The following is a 15,079-nucleotide window of genomic DNA, read 5'->3' as shown; positions in this document are numbered from 1 at the left end:
ACACAGATTTATACTTCTTGGCTGCCACCAACTTCTTTGAAATGTTTCAATATTCATATTTAAAGTATTGAAACTTGATAAATTTCCAGCCAATTTTCCAGCTTTGTGGTTTGTGGCAAATGCCAGATATAGCAGCGATTCAGCTATAGATAGTAACAGCTGTCAGGAGACGGCTCCCGACAGCTCTGATGGAGTTCGGGACATGACCTTGGTGCAGTTGCTGTAACAGATTATTGAATTGTAAAACCTTAACTCTAACTGTGTGACAACTCACCTGCATGAGTTCCAGAAAAGTAGATTGTGATTAAGCGTAAGGTCCTCACAAATCCTGTCTGTGTTGGGAAAAGGCCTAATTCATAGTTATGAATATTTAATGAAGTTAGCGCTGTTGTGCCGTGCGCACAAATGTGTGTAAATCTGCACAACTCCGATGCTTTGGAAACGTGCAGGTATTTAATGAAGTCAAACAGCTGGAAGCTGGAAGGGCGCTTTGAGGCTTAATATTATTTGGCATGTTTGTTTGGGCAGTGCAAGAGTGAAGTCAAAAGTGCCAGAACTGTGAGAGTTGGCAAACCTGCATAAAAATGTAATAGAAAAGGAAAGATTTTTATTTTTAATCTCTTTTCCTTTCCTACACTCATAAGGCAGATTCAGGATGCTCTGCTCCTTTGCGAGACGTGGTCCAGATCAGATGGGTGCAGTACGCACCAGGTGTCAAAACCAGCTGTACCAAAAATCGGGGAATGTAGAACTGTTGAAAACATAACACGAGGGAGCGTCACTTCACTCATGCCACGCCCGTCTCCTCGGAAATCTGTGCGTGCAGACAGATCTCGACACTCGCATCTGCTTCCTGGCACGACAGCTGAGGTTTTAAGACAGACGGGTGTGCAGAATGTTCTTTTTGTCTGGGCTCTAAAACAAAACCACCGCTAACATCAAGTAATATTTCATCTTAAAGTTAGCTGGAGGAGCTGTAGCTGGAGGATTTGTTGCAGACTGTGTATTAAAGTGGGGATAATGATGTAAGTGTACACGGCCACGGCAAACAGCGCATGTGGGAGGGTTAACTCACGTGTACAGTACAGATGTGCGCCTGATGTGAAGCGCCCTAAAAAAGTCCAGGCACATTCATTTTTCCTTCTTTTTTTCCTCAGTTCAATACCTTCATATCATTTTGTGACGTCCCCAGTTTGCACATAACCACATCTTTCACCTGACTTTACATTTGTGAGTGAGGTCCACATACCTACATGGTGCGAGATAAATGGGCAGTCAAAGCCCCAACAAGTTCTGCTTTGAACGGCACGCAATAATGAAAGTCTTTTTGCCATTGTGACAAACAATCATCAGAAACTCGCAGTGCATGACGCGTTGCCCACTTCTCTGTTCATTGGTCACAGTTTAAGGTTGCCCTGTTCCCAAAGTATTTCCAAACTGACTCTACTGGAAATCGCTGGGTCACAAATGCCATCATTACAACTATATCACCACAGTTGTTCTTGCTGGCCTAAATGTTCCCTCTGCTGGCCTACAGCATTGCATTTTATAATTTTGAAATGCTGTTAACGTCTCATTTTTATAAAAAATATATATAGAAAACAGCCTAAAAGAGCTGCTAGTTGTTTGTGGTCTCTGTATGCTCCTCTTTTCTCTCTTCTCTTCCCGTCACCCCACCACCACCAGTCGCAGCAGATGGCTGCTCCTCGCTGAGCCTGGAGGTCTCTTCCTGTTAAAAGGGAGCCGTTCCTTCCCTCCATCACTGTGTCAATAAAACTCAATGGAGAAAAAGACTTTTAAAAAAATGAAAAGGACCAAACAAGTGGTACTGATATCAGTCGGTTTGTGCTCTGTTCTACTAATTGGAGTCTGTCTCTTTCCTTGAATTAACAGTGTATGCATAATATAATCAAATCGAACCACACCTGAAATCTTTACCTGGAGATGCACTTAGTGCTCTTTAAAGGCACTTCCTCTGTTTAAATATAGTTCACACCTGTCAACACAATTTGAACACAACCAGCGTGACTTAATGTCCAAAAATCCTGGGCATGGTGTTTAAGCAATGTTAACTGAAGTTGGTCTATGGCCAGGACTTAGTGTGACGTAATGTCATTTTCCTGTAATGCTGCTGTGAGTCAACCAGGAAAGTCATTAAGAGGTGGCCCGGGAAAAGGCGAAGCTTCCTGAGGAAAAACGGGAAAGATTAGAAGAAATATTGGAAGTGAAAACAGCAGCTGCACTCATCTGAAAACATTCACGTTTTAGTTAAAATATGCAGAGAGTAATTACAAAAAGTATTTTATTAATGAAATTAAAGCGATTAAAGCATTTTTGGCTCTTTTTTTAATTGCTTTAAATGTAATTTAATTTGCTCGCACCGCAGCTTCAGGCGATCGCTTGTAAATAAACAGCTGTGATGACTTCCTCCTGTCCTGTTGATGTGTATTCTGAGCCGTCATTCATTCACTGTTGCCAGGTTTCAGCTCTTATATATCTGGATCCTCGTGAGGCACGAGTTATTTCAGGAACGGCTGGCATGTTAAGAACAATAAAGTCATAGCTTCAGTGAACTTTGCATGACCTGAATCGATAATGTGTTTGCTAAACTGCTGAGAATGCCTGGGAGTTTATGCATTTAAATTATCAGCAGCTCGCTTTTTCTCATTTTTGTCCGACGCTCATTTAGCTTCTCAGGTGCAGTCGCTCTCCTCTGTTTACCTGCTCTAATCCTCTTACGCCGTCTCTTCTTCTCTCCCTTTTCCCTTTTTTCTTCGACCTTCTCCGACTCTGCCGGTCTGTCGTGGATCATCCCGTCATTCTTCTTGTTTACCCATCTCTCCTTTACCATTTCCTCGTCCTGCCTTTTCTCACCACCACCCTCCCCTCCATCCCTTCCTCCTTCCCTTGCACTTCATCAGCAGCTGTTGTTTATATTCATACAGCACCTGCCACTACCTGCTGCTTTAGCTGTTGACGAGTGCTGCTCAACGGGCGATAAGAATTACAGCCAGAACTCCTGCTCCCTGTCCGTCTATTCAAATTCAATTTCTAAGTTTGAAATTGGCATAGCACTCTTAGATAGAGCACTCAGATTAAACTACTATGCCAATACTGCAGGGTCTGCAAAGCACATTGTCAGCTAGTTTTCAGAAGGCAGTGGCAGATTTAAATGCCAAATGCCAAGGTGGAATTTCAATTAGATGAATTTGACATAAGTGAATTGGAGTGTGTGTAGGCCTAATTGGCCTCAAAGAATCCACAGAGACACAATGATGAATGGTAGCAATAATTTCCCATTGCGCGTGTATCCAGGCTTTCAGCGGGAGATAATTTTGATTGGTGTTTAATCACAAAATGAGTTCTAAACTCAAATGCTTGTGAGAAAAGGAAAAAGTTGGCCTGTCTTAAGATTACTGTAAGAGTGTAGCAAACCAATAAAGATGCCTGGGGATCAACCGCAACCAAAGAAAGAGATGTGACAGATATGTGTGATACAGTTAACGATCAGCTTCCTCACCAAAGGTTAGATGAGACGACTAACAGGGCACGTAAATGAATATGAGGATGGAGATTTTCTTTTTTCTTTGTACAATAACTTTCAATAAATAAAAATGTTACTTTCCCACTATGAATCTCTTCCGAGTTGCAGTTGCTTAATTACGTGGAGTCGGGTGGAATTTAGTTTCTTTTGAAGTCGCTTTATTTTTGATCCTTCGTTAAGGGCTCTGTTCCAGAGAGCAGGTTTCATGAAGATTCAGTTTTTTAACCCTGAGATGAAGCTCCGGGGTTTCTGTTCCAGAAAGAGAGCTAAGTTAAACTTTAAGTCGGTTACCATGGTAACTGACTCTGTGAACCTCATCGGCTTGCCTGGTTTCTTCAGCGAGCTCTGAGTTTCTCTGTGACTCCTCCCCTCCTGAGCAGGAGGGGACAGCTGGTTCCCACCTCAACCAGATTTTTGTACTTTTTTTCTTGTACATTTCCCACCTGCCACCTTTCTTTTTCTTCTCACATCCACTCATTCCTGCGTATTATTTTTAACGACTGATCAAGTTTAATGATTCCCAGGCTTCCGGGAAAAGGTGCTGGAGCTCCTGATGGGTTGTCTATCACTGCAAAGGAAGTGATTTTTGGTACCAGAAGCTTTCTATGAGCTTTTTATTAGTTTTTTTATTTTATTTTATTTATGTGATTTGTAAATGGTCAATACTTGGACCATGAAATCTTGGAATTAATATCTGCATATTCTGTCTACTCAGGTACCCTGGAGGCTAAATCACCAGACTAGCACATGATAAGCTTAGATGGGCATACATTTGCATAAATAGGGAAAACACAAGTAAAATCTTGTTTGATAAATCCAAACATGTTTTTCAGGGAGTTCTGTGTTTCATAAGTCTTTAGAAACACATAGCGGTTAGCTTAGCCGACACAGCTCTGAATGCCAGAAGGCTATTCTGTTTAGAAAAGTAAAAGATCAATTATTTAGGGTCCTGTCCACATGAGGGGTATTGAAAGGGTCCAAGTGCCCCTATGCCCAGCTCTACTGCCCCTCAAAAGCCCCTCTGGCTCGCCCAAGTACCCTCTAGCCAGCACAAGAGGCCCTATGGTTAGCACAGATGCTAATCCTGTGTGATCCTAAAGCATAACTCCACCATTAAAGTGGGGCCCACTCCTGACATGCTGCTATTTGCTATGCACCCTTCCTCTTGTTAGCATATATTTTGGCAGACAGATATCAGTTCAGGTTGGCTGCACATAGAAGGAGCTTTTTTATTTCATCATGGTAGAAGCAGTATTTATTTATTCTGAACCAAATTTATTTTTAACACTCCAATCTCCACCAAGTTCAGCTTGTCGCAGAGAGACGGTTTCTGACTCTGAAGCCGCTCACTTTTTTCCTCGGTTTATTTGAAGTAGGAACAAGTGTTTACTACAGGAGAGTAAAAATAAATCCTAAATCAAATACACACATTATAGTGAATACCAGAAATGACTTCCAAAGATCTGAGGGTCGATTCATTTGTTGGCTCTTCAAGTTTTTTGCTTTAGTTATGTGAATATCTAGCAACACAAATAAAAAATGAGTCAATGTAAACCTTCTTTGCAGTGTTGCATTTCTTGGCTCTTTGATGTCCTCTCTGTCTTCTTTTTCTCAGACATCACAGGAGTTTCTCGCCGCCTTGATGTCTCGTCTGGGAGGGAAGAACCCCGAGGAGACCGGCGGGTTTCAGGAGGCCCCTCTAGCCTACGATGCAGTGTGGGCGCTGGCACTAGCCCTTAATAAGACTGTGGCACCGCTGAAGGCTAAGGGCCGACGTCTGGAGGATTTCAACTATAACAACCACGACATCACGTCCGAGATTTACAGGGCCCTCAACACGAGCTCCTTTGAAGGCGTCTCGGTAAGTGCCCTATGACAGCTGGGATAGGCTCCAGCGCCCCCCGCGACCCTGAGAAGGATAAGCGAATGGACGGATGGTTCAAACTATGCAAAATCAAATAATATATAAGTAAATACCCCTTTTTTGACTAGAAACACAGCAATAACTTTCATACATTCACCAGTAACTGTCATGGTCCTGGGCCATGTGGGCCCAGTATTCTTAGTTTTCATGCATTTTTGTATTTTGTTCCTTATTTAGGCCATGTTTTCTGAGTTGCCCTGTTGTGTTGTTCCCTAAGTGTTTTCCCTTCATGGCTCTTCCCCTCTGTGTGCCCTCTATGTATTGATGAGCCCTCGTCTCCCCTTGTGGTTGTTTCATGTTTCCCCAGCCCGTTATGTCGGTGTTTTCCCCGTGCTCTCTCTCCTCCTGTCGGAACCTCTGCCTCTACATGTCATGTTCAGTCCACCCCGCCCTGTCTCGTTATGGTTATCTGTGTCACCTGTGTTCCCCGTGTGTTCCCACTTTCCTCGTTAACCCTCTGTGTATTTCTGTCTGCGTCTTCCTCTGTTCGGCGTCGCGTTCTCCCTCATGTTGTGTGGATCTCCCTGTGTCTCTCTGCGTATGTTAGTTTACTTTTCCCAGTTTAGTTTTGTATTTCCTATGTTCTGCCATTCCAGCATTAAAGCTGTGATTTTGAGTTCATCCTCGTGTCTGTGAGTTTTGCTATTGGGTCCTTCTCCTGCCTGCCACACAACGTATCATGACAGTAACTTCACGTTTTTGGCATTTTCTTCTGATTATCGTCCCTCACGTTTTGCACCGCTCAGTCCTGAGCCAGCTTCAGCTGCTAACAAAAACTAGCCAGCATTTGCACATCACCTGAAATTCAGAATTCATTTAAAAATCTTAAAATGACATGTGGCCTCTACACGGCCAGGCTCACATACAGAGCAAGTCTGCTGAGAACTCATTCCAGCGATCGACCTCTCTGATCAACTGTTCCACGCTCTTCTTTGAAAGGTGACCGCGCTTTTGAGGCAGTAGCTCCTAAAATTGGAACAGCCTCCCTCTGCCCATCAGCTGCTGAAAACTCATTTTTACAGCTTATTTCCTGAATCACTCACCAGTTACTTTTGCTTATTGCTTATAAAAGAGCGTATGTTTGACTGTGGGATATGTAGATTTCTCTAATTTACTTCTTTAATTTGTGTTTGTTTGTTTTTTTTTTATCCAAACTGTGAAGCACTTTGCAGCTGTGTGGTTCCTGTTATAAAAACAACAGATATATGAATTTACAGGATACATCAAATTATTTTACATTAACTTTGTCAAAAGGCATTTTATGTCACTGAAGAAATGACACTGAATAATAATAATAATCATAATAATAATAATAATAATAAAAACCAGTTATAAAAGTATGGAAGTGGGGATAAAATAAAAGCCATGCACAGTCTCGTGTCATTGGGTATAATCTATTGCAGTCCAGTGCAGCTGCTCCACCAGATGCCCAACGAGTTTCCAATCACTGAGCATTAAAAATGAATTTGAATATTGTGATTTTTCCACTTTGCATCTTGGAGACGTCTGCCAGCACATTGTGCACCCCACAAAAATGGACACCTTCCATGCTGTGTTCCAGTTAACACTGGGCACTGATTGGAAGGGACAGTTCACCCCGAAATGTCATTTACATATTTTTGCTCTGCCGTGTAGTTCAGTTTAATCCTCTAGATTGATTTGGTGTGAGATGCCCACAACTATCACCGCACAATCTTTCTGCTGTCTGTCATTCTGCTGGAAAACATCCTATTAAACAGTCAGAAGCATGAGCATCTAAGAACACGTAGTTGCATGCATCCTTCTGCATAGTGATTACTTTGGTTCCTACAATTGCATAAATTGAAATTGCTTTAAAGTTTGTGGATGTTTTTGTAGATGGGTATGACTTCTGGAAAGAGACATTGCTGCTCAGTTAAATTGTATTTTTTGATGTTTTGAACACCAAGGCGAGCGCAATTTACTCCATTATATCTGAGAGGGAGAGAGAGCCAATGCCTCAAAACTGGACAACTCGCACAAAAACAGTCTGGATGGATACATAGCACAACGGGCTAGGGAAACATGTAAATATGTATGGTGCATGATCACAGAGAAGCTGTGAGGGTCTGTTTTGAGAGACAATCACGTGCTCATGTGGGCAGCTCTGTGCTGGATGATCTGATATCCTCGTGTTGGTGTTGTTCCCAGACCATCATGAAAATGTTGTTCCAGGTTCAACATTGCAAGTGACCAATCACATTGTTGTGACGTTATTCTTTTGCGCGCCAAGCCATTCGTGCATTTATGAAATTCCAATGTTGCAAGGACAATATCAATTCTGCTTACTGTTTATTAAAGGGTTACGGTTAGGGTCAGGGTCCGTTGATCGGCGGACAGAGGCGGTTTCACGCAGCTTTAGAACAGTTTTTTGTTTTACGCCGCTTTTTCCCGAAGTCGCAAAAGTATGACGTCACAACATTCTGATTGGTCACTTGCAATGTTGATCCTGGAACAACATTTAGTATGATGATCTGGGAACAACACCAACACGAGGATATCAGATCAACCGTTCTGTGCTAGCAGACAAACCACTAAGGAGAGTCGCCTTTGAACTTAGTCTGAAACCTGGAATTTGACAGATGTTGGCTGTCTTTAGCTTGCAGAGATCATGCTTACTTACTTCTTCTAAATTCATTTGTGCTACAGAGCTCTTGTTATGTCTTGTGCCTTTTTTAGTTACACAGTTTGGTTTATTTTGAGCCAAGCTAATAGAAAGATGCACAAGCACATTGCTGTCTGGGCCCTTTGTTGCCGCCACAGACATCCGACAGTCTGGCAGTTGCCCTTGAGAGACGGGCGTTATGGTCAAAAACACCTGCAGCTCTGCTTCAACTATTACTTCTAACTACCCTGAAAGATATGCAGGCCACCATTTCTGTCTCAACACAAGTTCAAGAAACAGATTATATGAAGAATATATATCATATCTGCACCCACCCCCCGCCGCTCCTCCTTTGATGCAGTGTCTCACTAAATCGATCTGTTGTCATTGATGGCTGAGCTCTTCTGTATGCTGTTCCGCTCTACATCATATAGCGCTAAATGTACTGTACATTACTACGTGAAGATATAGCAATCATTATTTGTCTGCAGCGGCGCTGAACTGAACTTTACCGGTTGCCTGGTTTAAAAGCTGTTTGCATTTCTTGCCCATTTTTCTTCATCTCCGGTCTGTGAGCTGCAGGAGTGGTGTTAATCTCAGCAACCATTGGCAAAAAAAAGAATAATAACAAGTAATATTCCCTGAAATCCAGAATTATGTAGTTAAAAATGAGGCTTTTTATTTGCAATAATGTCAAGTTTCTGCTTTTTGAATGTGTCTCAGGGCCAGGTGGTGTTTGACGCCCAGGGATCCAGGATGGCAATGACTCTTATCGAGCAACTGCAAGGTAAAGCGCTTCTACGCTGTCCTCCCACGTTCAATTATAGTTGCAGAATCTGGACTGAATAATAAATGTCACTCATTGAAGAAAATCATTGCTCAATTTATTCAATGATGCATTGATTGCTGCTTTCAGCGCAGTCCGGAGAAAAGGCTCAGTTTAAGGGGCCCTTTAACTGCACATGTGAACGAGCTGGGTGCAGTGCGGTGTTGACTCGAAGCTTCACTCTAATTGGGCACCAGCCTTCGTTTTAAGCTGTTTCTGGAAATGGCATCCTATTTGTCACCAGTGACTTAATGAGTTTCCCTGCATGGGATAAGGTTGAGGATTATTTTCTACCTCTGTTCTCTTTGGCGTCCTAACGGATGAGAATTTATAATCCTGCCCCTTTCCCCTCGCATTCGGTCTCATATTTCCTGTTGTGGTGTCGGGGTAATTTGACATCCACAATGAGACGACCTGACTCGAATCCCTGAATCACTGTGGGACCTCATCAGTATTCCTGGTCAAGACTGCCACATAAGCGCCTTTTTTTCCCTCTCTTTCTTTTCTCCTTCCACTCCCCTTGGTGCTTCTTTGTTTGTCCACCTTTTCATCCGTCGATTCTTTTGCGTATTCATTATGTGCCTTTTCTTTCTGTATTCACATATTGCACTGCCTAAACGGCAGCGGTATAAATATCAATGTTTATCAGCTCTCTCGAGGAGCAAATTAATTACAGAAGCAATGCTAATTAAACTTCATACCTTTCTTGCTTTCTTGTCTCTGCTTCTCAAACATGTAGGAGGCAGTTATAAGAAGATTGGTTACTATGACAGCTCTCAAGGGAACCTCTCCTGGTTTGGCAATGATGTTTGGATAGGTAAGATGGATTTTACGGCACCGATCGCTCAGCTTCCTGTGTCTGTATTTGTGTCCTGTGTCATGCCGTGAGTCAGCCGGGTTACATGTTTGTGCTTTGACTTCAGACCTCCGCTGCGTGGCTTAATTTAGCCTCCTTTACTGTCTAAATGATGTATAATCACGGTGGATTTTTTTGTAACCACTTGTTTAGATGAAGCTAGTTATTTGGATTCTGACGCTCGCCCTCAAATTAGCCGGCTGCGCACTCACTGTCCAACATGTGTTAAAAGTGTTGGCGCAGCACATGCACTGTAATCAAACAGGCCGGCATCCTACTGTGAGTTAGCCTGTTTTTCTTAACCTATATTTGTTTCCATGCTGGCAAACTGGCACCATTAAAAGTAAACCAAAGTGGCTTTTCACAGTTACTGCTATTGATGTATGATATTTGTCACTGAATTAAATACATGCCTGAAAAAAATTCAGTTTTAATCCAAGTTTTGGAGTAACAGGGGCATCTGTTCTCTGATTTTAAACCCTTCAGTCGAAGCGCTTTTAAATTTACAAGTTATAAAACACCCCAAATTAAACCAGTGATGACTCCACAGCAAACCATGGTAAGCTGATCTGCTGAGACCTGCAAGTTGACATTTCTTATTCTCGCCTAATCAAAACTGTAAATGAGAGAATAAATAAACCACCATCAGTCAGAGATGGGACTACAACAACCCATTTTAATAATGTTAGTTGCAGGTGGCCTTGACAGCGTGTGCACTGCGCTCAGAAACCTCCAAAAAACTGTCAGCAGGTTGTAATTGCCTGGTCCAGTAACAGAGACCTTCAGGGTGGAAAGGGTTAAGCAAACTCATGGACGATTTTTCTCAATGCACAGCAGAAATGATGTGTAAATGTCAATGACTATAAAAATAAGTGTAGCCTGTGTGTGTGTGTATGTTAGCAGAGTTTTCTCTCTGGAAGTTTTGGAAGTTTTCAAAGTTTGTTTTAAAGCTGATATAAATGTATCAATGTGTCCCAGATAGCGGACACATTCTGGCCCTTTTGGCACTTATGGATCAGTAAAAGCACCAACAAGTACTGTGTGGACTGAACGCGGCCCAGAAGTAATGAAGTGGCCTTGGCATGCATTGCAGGAGATGTTATTATATTATGTGGGCCAGTTTTCAGAACACACCTCATATCTGTCTAATAAGTTAAGGCTCTGTTTGGCATGAGGCAACCAAATGTGGCCCATTTAAAAAAAAAAAAACACACACACACAACCAAATTGTGCAATAAATTTTCTTGTATATAGAAACTTTTACAGTAATGCATGCACTGTGCACTCAAACATATGCAGTTGTAGAATAATAACATGTACACATTCTGCTTTAAAGAGCAATGCTAATCCAGTAAACCACAACAATACAACCTCTGACAGTAAGAGGGAATAAACTTGATTTTCTTGTTCCAGTGCAATGTTCTCCTAGGAAAACTTCAGGCACTCGTGGGGTTTTTCATTTAGAAATATAATAAATCTAAAGATTTTTGCAGACCCTGCGGTGGCATTATCCTCCCCGCAGCGTGACAGTGTGCCACGCCACACCACCCCACAAAAACAGCTTGAAAAGGCTCAAAGATCACATCACAGATCCCAAGGTGTTGACCTAGCTTCCAAACTCCCCAAATCCGATTAAGCATCCCAAAACAACCTTGCTACCCATAAACCCCAAAGGCACTGCCGCCATTTTCCTGGTATCAGAAACCACAGGCGTCCCATGTGAGTGCCCCTTTGGGTCAGGTTTTTTTTTTTTATAACATAAGGAGGACCTAAACAAGATTAGCACATGCATTGGAGCTTTTGTGTGTGAGCAGAGTAGCAGTGGAGGTCTACACAATATTAACAAGAAAATGCTGTGGAAGTTGCACAGCAGTCTCTCCACTTAATAATTTTTGTGATTAATATTTTTCTGATGAAGAATTAAAGGGTGCCACCTTAGTGCTGAATTGGACCGAGTTACTGAAAACTAAAACTGTGAAAATATGCACTTTTCCAGTTTGATGTACATATAGTTCAGTTTGACGGTTTAATTTATGGGATGCTGTAGCGACGGTCCTCCGGGCCTTATTTCAACATTTTGTCCTTGCTGACACTCAGAGCTCCAAGCTCGTGTAATCCCTGGAGGTGGAAGAGTTTTAGGCGATAAAAGAGGGAGGATGGATTTTTTTAAAGTTAATTGCTGCAGTCCGGTGCGAGGGGCTTCACAGTGCTGCAATGGCCTCCATACACTGTGCATCGCAGCTCAGTTGTTCATCTCTTTGCCTGAGCTTAGCTTAGCTTGCCTCGCTAACCAACCAAGTTTTTTTTTTTTTTTTTTTTTTTCATCTTTCTTCTGCATAAAGAAGCTCGAACTCAAGCCAAAAAGCCCGAACCTGTGCTTTAACTCCTGCTGCCCATACTTGAGTTTACTGTGAAAACCTATTAGCGATGATTTGCCTCAGACACCAAGACGAGTACTCTGGATGTTTACTGGCCCGTCTCTCCCTGAGGAGGTGACATACTTGTGCCTGGACAGAGTGTGCCACTAATCAATCCTGCACGCCAAGGCAGCCCACAGAGGGACGCCTTTTTTTAGGCTTTTAAGGAAATGATCTGTTGCCAGGGCTTAACTGAACCCAGAAGAGGTAAAGTTTCCAGGTCAGTATCAGCATCCAGGGACAGGTGACCTGTTTGCTTGTAGGCGACATGTTTTTCCATCAGGCCGGCTTCCAGCTCTTTAGTTTGGCTTGTTGCAACGTGACAGGCTTGATGTCAGTCTAGTTAGAAGCCGCTGATGTGAAACTGACATGTTGTCCAGAGTGTCAGAGGTGAGTTTTGTTTGCTTTTTTAAATGAGCTTCTTCTTTCTGTTTACCAAATAAAGACACATCCAGCTGACATCTACTTGTTGAGAGGAAATGAGTAATTTCCTGCTTTCTGGAGCTGACTCAGTTCGGGGAAGTTTTCTTCTTGACAGCTGGGGTGGAGGGGATGGGGGAAGGGCGTGCTTGATGTACTGACAGGGTGGAGTAAACAGCGCGGTTTTTAACTTAACCCCTGCGCTTGTTTTCCTTTGTGTTTACCACGCCCCTCCTCGCGTCGCTTTCTCACTCTCTGCACGGTCGCCCTAACAACCACTTTTTAGCTCAGCTCTTGTTCTGATCGCTGTGGCAACTGTTACAGAGCTGGGTCTCCATGGCAACTTCCCGTCCTGATTCCCTGATCAAGGACGGAGGAGGGCTTAGATGCTGCAAACACGCTGACTGAATGGACAGTTGACACATATACGCCGTGCACCTACTCAGAGCTGTAATTACTACGACTGTACATTCATTCAGACACGTACATGGCTTTCCACATTCTGGAATTTTAAATATTCCATATTTAAAGTTGACCTTTTATGGTCATTTTCAGGCCTATGGCTTTACTTAGAATCTACTGCAGCACTAATTCATCGCAATCCTTACTCATCTCATACTGGAGATGAATAAGGATCATGCACTGAAATCTGAAACAAGCTTCTGCGAGGTGACCGTATTAGGGATATATGCTCTCAGTGACATCATACAGAGCCAAACGTAGAAAAAGTGTGTGAAACGGAGCATCAATCTGAAGTGTTAGCTTTTCACCTCAGAGATTATGTGGGAAATTACAACAGTTCCACTTCAAAAAAAATATTATAATTATAGCTATAGGAGCTGCAGTAAGCTCAGTTCTTTCTTACACCCCTGCCAGATCTTTTTTGTTTTCAAGCTTGTGGTCTTCAGTTTTTAGCAAGGTCATTCTAGAGTCTCCCAACCCCACAGTCATCATGGGAGGAGTATTTTAATTATAAAGTGTGTTGGATATTTACTGTCTATAACAGAAATATGTGAAGGTGTGTTGAGGTGTCGAGGGAAAAGCAGCTGGGTGAATGTAGAGTTGCTAAAGCATTCTGAGCCTTGCAAACCAAAAATAAAAATTTAAAACAAAGGAAGTGCAAAGATGATGTAACTACTGTAATATTCTCTCTTTGTGAAACTTCAACAAGCCGGCAGCGAAGCTGGCAGCGTATGGCACGTGTCATACTTCCATATATCACAAAAACACAGCTGCACTTCACACATAGTGAGTGTAACATGTACAGCATTGGTGATGTATGTTTGGTTTCAAATGACAAAATTGGACAGAAACTGTGCGCTTTATCAGATTGTGCCTTTAGGAAACACGGACAGAGAGAAAATATTTCTGAATTTTTCACATCCATGTTCTCTTGACTCGTATAAATTGGTGATGCTTCTTTTTAAAGAAGCAACGATGGCAGATTAATTCATTTGCAGATTATTTACTGACTTGAATGATTCATTATTCAACAAGTATACTGTTTCATGTTGCACTGCAAATCTGTGCATTCAAGATGTAAAGTACATGTTTAACATTTTTACTTGATTATGAGAACAGATGATGTTTTTCCTTTCAAACTACTAAACTGTTTATCTGTTAAGGACTAAATGTTGCACTGTTTCAACAGACTTTAGGCTCTTCAGTGCTTTTGTGCAGAATTTTTGTCACCACCATCAAATCTGTTGCTAGGAGTTGCTTAAAGGTCATCATCCGATATTGGGTACATATGAACAGAAGCATCAGTGATCCCGTTTATTTTAAATTTCCCTTTAATGTGTCTGTTGTGGCTTTGTGAGTCACGCTGTTTTGGAGGGGATTTCTTATTTAACAGTGTTGCATTTTGTTTGTGTTGAAGATACAAATTTCTATTCAGTTTTTACTTTACCACATGAATAGACTGCTGGTCCTGCTGGATTTGATCCATGTGGAGAGTAATTTTGCCAGTGGAGATCTTAATCAGAAGTCTACACATAAATTTAGCTGAACTTGTGTGATCACATGAAGATTAATTGAGGAATATGGATGGACTGCAGGTATCCTGAATGAAGATCCCTAATGTCCCAGTTTCTCCTCATCCTTTAATCTCACTCAAGCACACAGTTTGATTGATGTACAAATCAGTCAGGACCACTATAGTCAAAATAAGATGTTTGTTTCCATCTGCTGTAAATTATGTTTGACTAAATGTCTGCGAGAGCAGCAGCAAGACATCAGCGCAGAGCAGAGGAGGCATCAGTAACATCAGATGTGACGGTGATTAAGAGGAGCTTGTAGACTCACAGCAGCTGTAGACCTTATGTGAAATTAGCCTGTTGGATGTGTAGACGGGTATCAGCTGTGTAATCAGCTTATGTGGGCTGGTATTGAGATCAGATCTCTGCGGGCCGACTGATCAATTGTGTTAAAGAGAGAGCTGAACCTGAACGTTAAACTTTTGATTTTGTG

The 15,079-nt window shown here is 42.1% G+C and overlaps 1 protein-coding gene across 4 annotated transcripts in view; it reads left to right on the top strand.

The window, feature by feature from the left end:
* Positions 1-15,079, top strand: part of LOC101470214 (gamma-aminobutyric acid type B receptor subunit 1) — a 129,277-nt gene that overhangs the window by 74,679 nt on the left and 39,519 nt on the right. For all 4 annotated transcript variants that reach the window (XM_076886117.1, XM_076886118.1, XM_076886120.1 and 1 more), the window contains 3 exons: positions 5,160-5,405; positions 8,815-8,878; positions 9,657-9,734. In XM_076886117.1, the coding sequence (XP_076742232.1) occupies positions 5,160-5,405; positions 8,815-8,878; positions 9,657-9,734 (388 nt within the window). The remainder of the gene's footprint in view (positions 1-5,159; positions 5,406-8,814; positions 8,879-9,656; positions 9,735-15,079) is intronic.

The sequence above is a fragment of the Maylandia zebra genome, linkage group LG1, assembly GCF_041146795.1.
Source record: "Maylandia zebra isolate NMK-2024a linkage group LG1, Mzebra_GT3a, whole genome shotgun sequence".
Taxonomy (NCBI): domain Eukaryota; kingdom Metazoa; phylum Chordata; class Actinopteri; order Cichliformes; family Cichlidae; genus Maylandia; species Maylandia zebra.
Note: the sequence above shows the minus strand (reverse complement) of the source record. Positions and strands in the feature narration are given on the sequence as shown.